We start from the raw sequence: 10,748 nt of genomic DNA on the forward strand, positions 1-10,748 counted from the left end.
ATGGAGGGAAACAATGTAAGCTGCTTTGGGTCCCTGTTGGGGAGAAAGGCAGAATATAAATGAAGAAAATGAATAAATTAGTTGGTGCAAGAAGGCCCCAAAGAATGGGTATTTTCTATTCCTATAGTGGACCTCAGAAAGCCATGAATAGCCCTTAGCTTTCTATTGTATAGGTCCAGCCTTACCAATTTACCAACATCCTCCCAAACAAACACTGCAATATAGCTGCGGAATGTGGTACATTCCAAGAGCGCACACTGAAGAATTTTTTTACTAGCTTTACCTTTTTCTTCTTCTTCTTCAGAAGGGAGCCTTTAATGAGAGTTAAAAATGCCCTCCAAAGGGCGGCAACAGGAGCAGCAACCGATGCTATAATCATCTGGTTTTATTAGTAAGTAAAACTGGGGTGGCAAAGAAAAAATGCAGGGCTGCGGCATTTGCATCACAAGGGGCCGGGCACTTAAAGCAAGCATTGAGGCGGTCATCAGCATGGGGCCTGCCAGAGACATTTCCAAACGCTAACCTGTTAGGTAAGCATCACGAGGTGTCCTCCCACTTAGGAATGTGCCTCTGATGGTAACATTTTCACAAAAGTTTACATGACCGATACAGCTAAATCTAGGGTCACAAGCTCAGGGCTGGTAAATTCCTGGAGATTTGGGGGGTGGCCCCTGGGGAGTGGAGGGTTCAGGGAGGGGAAGAGCCTCCCTGAGGTACAATGCCATAGAGTCCACTCTCCAAAGCAGCCATTTCCTCCAGAGGAACAGATTTCTCTAGTCTAGAGATCACTGTTAATTCTGGGAGATTCCCAGGCTCCACCTGAAGGCTGGCCACCCTAGCTCCATCTCAGCAGCCCTTGTTCCAAAATGTCCTCCCCAACAGATTTTATAATTAGGCTGTGCACAAAAGATGAGGCATATGTTTTATAGGAGGCCTTCTTGCAACTGTCCCATTTCAGCCCTGGTGTCAGATTGGTGGCACTGTTCCATGGAGCACACTTGATCCAATAACTTTATAGGAACTTCCTCACATGGATACTCAGAAGGGCAGCTGTGTTTGGCCTAGCTATTAATGCCAATGCACAAGAAACTGATTGCCGAAAACTCCCAGCTCATAAATGCCACAAAATTGCTATTCCCTCACTAAAAGGAAGCCAAGCCCAGCTTTTCAAAATGGATATAAAGGACCGCGTGCCCTACTTAATCCCACAAAGCTTTAGCGTCTCCTTCTTCCTGTCCCCCTTTCCCCCGCAAGACACACTTTTTGCAATCCCTTTCATCTGCTTGTGTTCCCGCGCCTCCAAGAAGCAATGTCTTGCCACTCTTATCATGCTGGCTCTGGATGTGACCAAAAGAACTTCAGCTCCTACTCAGAGGTTTGGCCTCAAAATGTAGGCCACTCACAACTGGACAGCAATGTTTGCTGTCCTATCGGCATTGGAATATGTTACGGAGGAGCAGGCAGCTTTAGCAGTAGGAGCGTTGGCTCCTATGGAACAAAGCTTGCTCACCGCCCCCCTGCAAATGCGTATCACAGTGGTGTCAGTGTTGCAAATAGCTGCTGTGGCACTGACTACAGCTACAGGAGTGCTGGAGTCGTTGCTCCCGGTACACTGCGAATTGCACCTGTGATTTGCAATGAGTCGCTGCTGCAGCCTCTCGACCTGAAGATTGACACTACAGCCTTAGCGGTGAAGTGCCAGGCGAAGAATGAGCTCCAGAGCCTCAATAGCAAGCTGGCCTCTTTCATCGACAAGGTGAGTCTGGGTGGGTGGAGAGGCTGATGCACAGCAATGAAAGATGTCTGTCCAGAGGGGTATAGTTGAATGATCACTGTATGGCACAAGATGCTCATGGCAAGTTTTATATGCCCAGTGAAAGCCCAGCCATACAGTCCAGACGAATCGGGCAATTTGCTTGGCCATCCACTTCTCAAGATCAGTGATGATGCTCTTGTCATGGCTGGACAAATTATTTTTGGCAACATTGATTGCTTTGTCATAGTCTGGACGGTTCCTAGGAATCAGGTATTCTAGACTGTGGTCCAGATCTACAGCCATTTCTTGAGTCTCTGGCTTTTCCCCTTCCTCTTTACTCCCTGATGCAGGGATGCTCCCCACCTTTTTGGTTATGAACCTTGTTGTTATGGATTACGGTATTTTGTCTGTGTTTGTTACTGGTGTTCATTTGTTTCTTTTATTGACATTTTTACATTTAGTTGGTACAAGAAGAATGTTAAAAATTGTGTATATTAAAATAACAACGAAGAAAATGGCATGAAACTGTACACGGGTTCAATTTGTGTAATGGGAAAAGGAAAAAAAAATCTGAAATGGGGCATGTCTACTTGAAACAACAGGGCTTTGAAATCCAGTAGGATACCTACCTGAATGGCTGTGGGTTCCCTACACTCACTCCATGGATGGTTGACCAGCTAGTCTAATCTCCCTTTCTGGATTTGCAGCAGCAAGGCAGGCATAAGGCTATAGAAATTACGATCTAGCGGAGGCTTTGTACACATGGTAAATAACACAGTCATCTAATGGTCTTCAGGAGCCTTCGTGAAGCTTCTTTGCAGGGATCGTTTTGTAGAAAAATAGGTGGTGGAGCTCATCCAGGGATTGTTATGCAGCTGCAGCTGCTATTCAGTGGGCAAGGTGGGAAGGAGGAGGGGGAACCTTCAGAAAGGTTCAGGAGCTGTGCTCCTGTGAGCTCCTGCTGAATTCAAGGCCTGCCTCTTTGAAATGTGATTAGAACCTGCTTCAAGGTAGGCAGCCAACCATGTTGGTCTAAAACAACAGAACAAAGAGTCCAGTGGCATTTTTAAGACCAACAAAGTTTTATTCAAGGTGTGAGCTTTTGTGTCCAATGAAGTGTGCTTGCACATGAAAGCTCACACCTTGAATAGAACTTTGTTGGTCTTAAATGTGCAACTGGACTCATACTTTGTCCTAGAATCTTCTTCATTCATGACAGTTTCCAACAGGAGCATAACCTTCACCAAGGAGATCTATGTTATTTGAAAATGGTATGTGTGTATTACCATTGTGCGTGAAAAGTTATTTACTCTATTGTGGCACTCTTTGCACGTTATCATTGGTATGGGAAGTTGTTTCATCATGGATTTAAATCACAACACTGTTGCAAAGGCCCAGAACCAAACAGGGAGGGCCAATTGTGTGAACCTTTTCCTTTTGGTATAGAGGTGATTCTGTGGGAAAGACCACACCATTAACTCCAGGCACATGGCTGCAGGCTAATAAATATAGGGTTGGATCCAGCTCAGTTTTGTTTTTGTTTTTTGCTTGTGCTAAAGCAGTTGTACAAGCTGAAATGTAAGAAAAAAGACAGTAGTAGCCACTTGCACTATCTTATTGAGTTTCTGCTTGCATGAGATCTTGTACAATCACTTTCCAGGCACTATAATATGTACATATGTGCTTGTTGTTGCAAAAGATTTTGTACAAGTGGAACTGCATTAACTCCATATCCATTTCTGCTTGCGCTTCACAAGCCCTTATTTTATCAGGGTGAGATAAGCCCATAGTAAATCATCTTCCGTGCCAATGTACAAACTCTAAAGGGCACCTTGTAAGCTCTTGGAGGACTGGCTACATCAGGGGTGTTTGGCCTAATATGCAAAGGAGCTCCTGCTAGAATTCCACCCCTGCCTGTGTGTATCCTGAATGCAAATGTATTGCAATAATATTGTCAGTTATGGAAAAGTAGAAACACATGCATTGTAACAGTACAAATAGATATATGGATCTTTATCATATAGTGGTCCCAAATCTAGCTGTTCTGCCCTCTGAAATTATCCCTACTGGTAACCCTGAATAGCAAAGCACCCTATTGGCAGGGCCATTTGTCAGATCCTTCCCACCAATCATTGCCCCTAATCCTGGTGGGAAAGCACCCACATGATTGGCCTGGCCACCAAGCATTTACAAACATTACAGCAGCATCACGGGAAAGCCCTTGTGCCACTTCTGTAATATGTAAAAGGTCCCTGTGTTGTTTGTGGAGTTGGGAGAGATAGGTTTTGCCCCACAAATTAACTGGTTACCAAAACCCAGATCCAGTGAATGTTTTTCTTTGGGGCTTCAGGTCCGATTACTGGAGCAACACAATCTGGTGCTGAAGACCAAGTGGGACTTTGTCCAAGAAAAGAAACGCTGCAAAAGTAAGATGGAGCCCCTCTTCAATGAACATGCCAGTGTGATGAAGAAGGAGATGGAACTTCTCGAATTGGAGAAAGCCAAGCTGAAGGCCGAACGTAACTCTTTAGGACAAGCCATGGAAGGCCATAAAAAGAGGTGAGCTCTAGTGAAACCTTATGTATCTTTAATGACATGCTATGTAAAAGAACTGTCAATTTTACTATCATTAGTTGTTGTAGATTTTCCAGGCAGTATGGCGGTGGTCTTGGTGTTGTAGAACCTGACATTTCGCCAGCAGCTGTGACTGGCATTCTCAGAAATATAACACAGAAGGCTAGAGTTCTCTTTGTGCCAAAGTGAGAAGATGGTAGGCAGGTATTTTATATCCACTCAGGAAGGTGGGGTGGGGATGATGAGTTTCTAAATATTGGAGATGATATCTAATACTAGATGGGGAAAAACTATTTCATGGTCACAGTATGGAGCTTCAGCACTATACAAATCTCTTTGTTCTTCTTCCTAGCATACCACAATAAATAATTCCAAACAAGAATCTGTCTGTCTTTCTTCTTCTTTTATCTGCAAATACACTTAACAATATATTCAGAAACAGTCTTGTGTTTTTCTTGTGGTGAAGAGTTTTAACTTTTTGTTTAAATCCACACAACAGTCACACCCCATATATGAGGCTTATTTGATGTCTTGAATAGATTAATACAAATCTTTTCCCCTTACTTGATCAGGTTTGAAGAGGAATGTAATAGGCGAACATCTACTGAGAATGAATTTGTATTACTTAAAAAGGTGAGTGATTTAATTTTTGGTCCTGTTGTTTGAAGATACTAATTTCTGAGGTAAAGAAAACCCCAAAAAGTTGGCTTTTCCTCAGATTATCAATGCAATCATTACTAGAGTTATGCCTTGCTAAATGTTATTGACTTTGGTGGATTAAGAAGGGTGTGATTCTGTTTAAGATTGCACAAGATTGGTTAAACTGGTTTTGTATCCAGATAGTGAACCTTTTTATGCCTCTGTTGGAAAGTGGGTTTATTCCCTTCCCCCCTCCCAAGTATTTGCAGTTTTTCTATATTGTATCTCTGGATAGCCCGATCTCAGCAGATCTTGGAAGTTAGACATACTTGGTCCTGTCTAGTATTTGGATGGGAGTTCTCAAAGGAATACCAGAGTTGTGATCTGGAGGCAGGCAATGGTAAGCTCCTCTGAAAGTCTCTTGCTTTGAAAACCCTATGAGGTCACCATAAATCAACTGTGACTTGTACGTACTTTCCACCACCTGACCATCTCATAACAGAATGAACAAAAAAGTCCCTCTTTTTAAATCCGCCAGCCAATTTTATGTTCCTGTTTGTGTTATGTATAATCCTTGTGAAGATTTTTGCTAGCTCTTTTGGCTTTCCTTCACCTAAAGATGAATCCTTGAGTTTGCTTAAGTTTTCATTCAGCAGAAAACTGATGACTACCTATGCCCTTACCACGAATACAGGGAGAACACACTGCATGTTTTTGGCCCCTACATATGACAGCCATTTTGTCTGAAGGGACAATACATGAATTTTCAGCTTTGGTTCCAGTGTGTGTGTGTACTGAGGGTGAAAATATGTGTTGCCCTTTTTAGTCATTTGGCAACAGTGTGTATTGGAAGGAGCACCTATAGTGGGTTCTCCTCATGTGATAAAATGTAACTGAAAAGAGCTATTGTGATGTGCTAACCACCACTACCACTGCCCCAAGAAATTTCTCAAATCTTTTCAAAGTTTTTTTGGCTACCCTTAGAATTCCTCTCATATTTTTCATCAGAGGGAACCTTCAAAATTTGCAGTGATTAAGGGACCATGCCTACTTTTATCCTTTCCCTCTTTAGAACATTCCCTTTTCCATGAGTAATAATGTTGTACAAATCAGTTTTGGTTTTCATGCAGGATTTGGATTGTGCTTTTGCACACAAGACAGAGCTGGAAGCCAAGGTGGAAAGTCACATCAAGCAAATCAGCTTCTTGAGATGCATGTATGAACAGGTGACAAGATTTTAAGCAATTACAAAGCAGTCTGTTCTTGTAAAAATGTTTTAAATGGCATATCTTGCTGGTTCTCCTGGTTGAGGCCTTACAACTGAGTGGTTGGAGAATCTTCTCATAAGAAACAAGTGTAGACTCCCCTTTCACACCAGAGTGCTTCTGTATTTGATGTTAGGTACTAGGGAAGGGCACAGACCAGAAAAGCCTGGTTTGGTTTGGGGTTTTCTGACAGGGCAGCTCTGAACCCCTGAACAAAGCCTGTCCAAACTGAAGCAGTTCAGGGTCCCCTGTTGATGTGTGCATATCACATTCTGGATGATGGGACCAATCTAGGGTTGCCAAGTCCAATTCAAGAAATATCTGGGGACTTTGGGGGTAGAGCTAGGAGACTTTGGGGGTAGAGCTAGGAGACTTTGGGGGTGGAGCCAGGAGACTTTGGGGGTGGATCCATAAGCAAAGTTGTGACAAGCACAATTGAACTCCAAAGGGAGTTCTGGCCATCACATTTAAAGGAACTGCATTCCTTTTAAATGCCTTCCCTACAGTAGAAATAATGGATAGGGGCACCTTTTGTCGGGGCTCATAGAATTGGACTCCCCGGTCCAATCTTTGTGAAATGTGGAGGACATTTTGAGGAGAGTCATCAGATGCTATGCTGAAAATGTGGTACCTCTACCTCAAAAAACAGCGCCTCCAGAGCCCCAGATACATTCTCCATTATACCCTATGAGACTCGATCTCTATAGGGAATAATGAAGTGCCCAGCAGACACTTCCATCCTGCCCCCGCCCCCCATTTCTGATGACTCTGAAGTGGGGGACTGGCATCTCTACTCACAGTTGCTGAACTTCCAACTTCTTCAAAGTAACACAGAGCAACCAAAGGTTCAAGTTTACCTTTCCTATGCAAACGACCTCTGAAAACGGAGGGTTTGGGAGGGTCTGGGCTGTTTTCACAGCCACTGGGAGCAGTCATGTTGTTCTCCCCCTGCTCCCCCCACCCCTATTCAGCCTTAAAAGAGACACACCATTCCAAGAGGAAGCCTTTTCAAGCCTCTGGAGGTGGAAAGGCACATGGTGGCTGTGGGGGCGGGGCTTCCCCCACCGGCCAACTGACTGGGAGTGGGAAGGAGGCTGGGGAAGTGGGAGAACCCCCGCTGGGACCTGGGGATTGGCAAGTCCAGACCAATCACAAAATGGAAGATTTCATATTTCTTTGCAAAGAGCTGTATTTTGTTCTGTACATGGGGTCCTGAAGCCATGTTGCTGATCTAAACAGCATAGATTGCCCTCTCAGAATAAATGACCTGTACAATGTCATGATTTAACATGAAAAACAATGATGAATGATTATCTTACATTGTGTCACTTTGCAGGAAGTTTCAGAGCTCCAAGATTCGATTTCCAACACATGTGTCATGTTACAAATGGATAACAGTCGAGGCTTGGACATGGGTGACACCATTGAGGCGTTCCGGCGTCAGTATGAAGCCATTGCATCCAGAAGCCGAGCTGAGGCTGAGACTTGGTTTCAGTGCCAGGTAAGCAACTGCACAGATTGATTCATCACCTTTGTGTGGTCCCCCAGCCCTTTTGAGGCTTTGGGCACCTTTCAATTTGGACATCAGGAGAGTAGATGCAATAATAAAATGGCTCCCACAGGAGGCAGAGCCAACCACAACATTCAGGGAGCAAGGTTATACATAACTATCATAGTAACTCCTCATCATTTCAGGCAGAGGTTCTGTTGAATAGGATGCCTTTTAATCTACATAGTCAATCAGATCTCCAGTGGCCAGTCAGAAAACTTGCTGGGCATAAGCCCCACTTGACCCTGCCTATTTTCAAAACTACTTGGTGGGCATTAGGAAAGGTGTTGGCAAGTACCATGTTGCCCATATTAGGGATTACTGGATTAGAGCATTGGACAAAGGATTTGAGACGTTCAAATCCCTATTTAGCCATGAAACTCAGTGGATACAGGCAGCATTGCCTGTTTCCCTAGGTTGTTATAGAAGTGAGGAACTGTCATCTATTCTTTGGGGGAAAGAGTGGGATAAAAGTAGATAGATAGATAGACAGACAGACAGACAGACAGACTGACTGACTGACTGATTTAACACATTAATCTACCGAACCATTTGTTTTGCTTCCCATGGTAGTATCAAGAGCTCAAGACGATGGCAGCCAGACATTGTGATAATCTGCGTAATGTCAAAGAAGAGCTTCAGGCTCTGACTCGTGTTGCTCACACACTGGAGTCAGAAATTGCAAGTATTAAAGCTCAGGTGAGATAAATTGACTGGCCTTTGGAATGACAGAAATGATGGGAAGAAGACTAAAATACAAATGCAATACAGGCATATTCCTCAGAACTCTGGCACATGTTTTGCAAGTAGCACCAGAGCAGATCCACAGAGGTACCAACAAAGGCATGAAAGCCATTTCCTCATGGCTTCATTCCATACTATCCTAGTTATGTTTGGATTCAGAAGCCATGTGGATGGAGTCAATGAATGCTATCCTCTCCTTCAGTTGTATGATCACCACTTTGAAAGGAACAATATTTCTTACTCACTTACTTACTTGCTTTCTGAAAGCAACTGACACAAGATCTACCTGTTTAGGCAATAGCGGGATCATTCATTCCTTCAGCCAGCCATTTATTCATCTATTTCATTTCTCATCCTCTGTACTCTTGTTTGTGACAAAGATATGTAACCAAGAAGCACATGGCAGATTATGCAGATTATTCTTATATCTAATAGTCATGTTGAGCCCATCTGCAGATACTTAAACACGTGGATTGTTGTGACCACATTGACATAAAAAAGATATTTCTGCAAACTTGGGAGGCCTCCCAGGTTTGTAGAAAAATTGTGACAACCTTTAAAAAGTTACATTTTTTTAAATCTCCCCAAAATAAAGAATATTGTGTATTTACTTCCTGTGTCCTAGCAAAGTCCAATAGCTGTGCCAGCAGTTGAGTCCAATAGCTGCACTTGCCCTAGGGCTGCCAAGTCCCCCAGTCCAGGCAGGGGTTCCCCCGCTCAGGAGGTTCCCAACCCTCCCTGGACATTGTCGGCGCAATGACGCCACCCGGGAGTGATGTCATCATGCTGGCAATGCTGCGCGGCGGTCAGTCTAGATGCTTCCGGGAAAACTCTATGGTTTTCCCAGATGCTCTAATTATTTGGGAGGGAAAACTCTATGGTACAATAGATACCATAAAGTTTTTCCCTCCCAAATGGCTAGAGGGTCCGGGAAAACCATAGAGTTTTCCTGGAAATTTCTAGAGTGCACATGAGCGATGCTGCCGGTGTGATGATGTCACTTCCAGGTGATGTCATTGCGTTGCTCACGCACGAAAGTCCCCTGCTGGGGAACGGTGGGGACTTGGCAACCCTAACGTGTCCTGAGAGGGACCTGGCAGGGAGCCTTTCCCTAGCTCAGAGGGCAAGCGAGGAACAATAGGATTCCCCATTGCAAGTGTTGCAGGCCCCTGCTTATTCATTCTCATGTTAAAACCTATATGGGTGGAGGAAGATTTTCAAGCACCATCAGCATTGTCTTCTTTATTGTTATTGTTGATCATTCTTGAAGTTATCTGAAACTGTATGCTGTATCCCCAAAGCACAATGATGGTGTACTACAGGAGAACTTTTCTTGTACGTTGCTCTACAGTGTTTCTCACTGAGTCCACATGAAATTCAAATTCATTTCAGTCAGATCCTGCCCATTCCAAGAATGGTATATGGGGAAATTCTCCTTGTGTTTACAGCGCTGCAGACTGGAGGAGGAGGTGGCCGCTGCTGAGGAGCGTGGGGAGATGGCAGTGAAAGATGCCAAAGGCAAGCTGGCTGAGCTGGAGGAAGCCCTGCACAAGGCCAAGCAGGACATGGCCTGCCAACTGCGGGAGTACCAGGAGCTGATGAATGTCAAGCTGGCCCTGGATATTGAGATCGCCACCTACAGGAAGCTGCTGGAAGGAGAGGAATGTCGGTGAGTGCAATTAAAGCTTGTTAAGAAATCCTTCAGAAAGGTGATGTCTACCAACAATGCATATGACAGTACTGGTATATTTGAATTAGAAAGGTAATATGCACTGTGCTGCCCCCATAAAGAAACATGACAATAAAAGAAGCAGGGGGAAATAGCTTTGTACCTTTAAATGCTAAAGAATCATGGGAGATGTAGTTCATTGCAAGACCACTGGTCAGGTGGTCTAAATTAACCTCTTAATTGGCAGATAATGTCCTTCATATGACCTGCCAGCCATGGAAAGTTTGTTTTATTGTCCACTTCCTTTCCCTACAAGCCTTTGTTATAATTACTCACTGGCAAATGAGATGTATCACAGCACCTTCTTTCCACCACAAGTGCCAAGATAAATAGACTGAAATACAAGGATGACTTGTATTATCCTGCAAACTGAAGGAACGTGACTTTATGACCTATGCACTTTCTGCAGTAGAATAAAAAGAGTTTCTTTATGAGTTTATTGTCTTGGACTGTGAGTTGGCCACTATCTGGAAAAAATAGACTCAATCAGTT

At 43.8% G+C, this 10,748-nt stretch overlaps 1 protein-coding gene across 1 annotated transcript; it reads left to right on the forward strand.

Moving 5' to 3' along the window:
• Positions 1–1,309: 1,309 nt before the first annotated feature.
• LOC132581037 (keratin, type II cuticular Hb5-like) lies at positions 1,310–10,200 on the forward strand. Its single transcript, XM_060252074.1, has 7 exons — positions 1,310–1,756; positions 4,107–4,315; positions 4,903–4,963; positions 6,100–6,195; positions 7,571–7,735; positions 8,357–8,482; positions 9,976–10,200. Exons 1-7 carry the CDS (start codon positions 1,310–1,312, stop codon positions 10,198–10,200), a joined length of 1,329 nt encoding a protein of 442 aa, XP_060108057.1.
• The last annotated feature ends 548 nt before the right edge of the window (positions 10,201–10,748 follow it).

The sequence above is a fragment of the Heteronotia binoei genome, chromosome 13 (genome assembly GCF_032191835.1).
Source record: "Heteronotia binoei isolate CCM8104 ecotype False Entrance Well chromosome 13, APGP_CSIRO_Hbin_v1, whole genome shotgun sequence".
Lineage (NCBI taxonomy): Eukaryota > Metazoa > Chordata > Lepidosauria > Squamata > Gekkonidae > Heteronotia > Heteronotia binoei.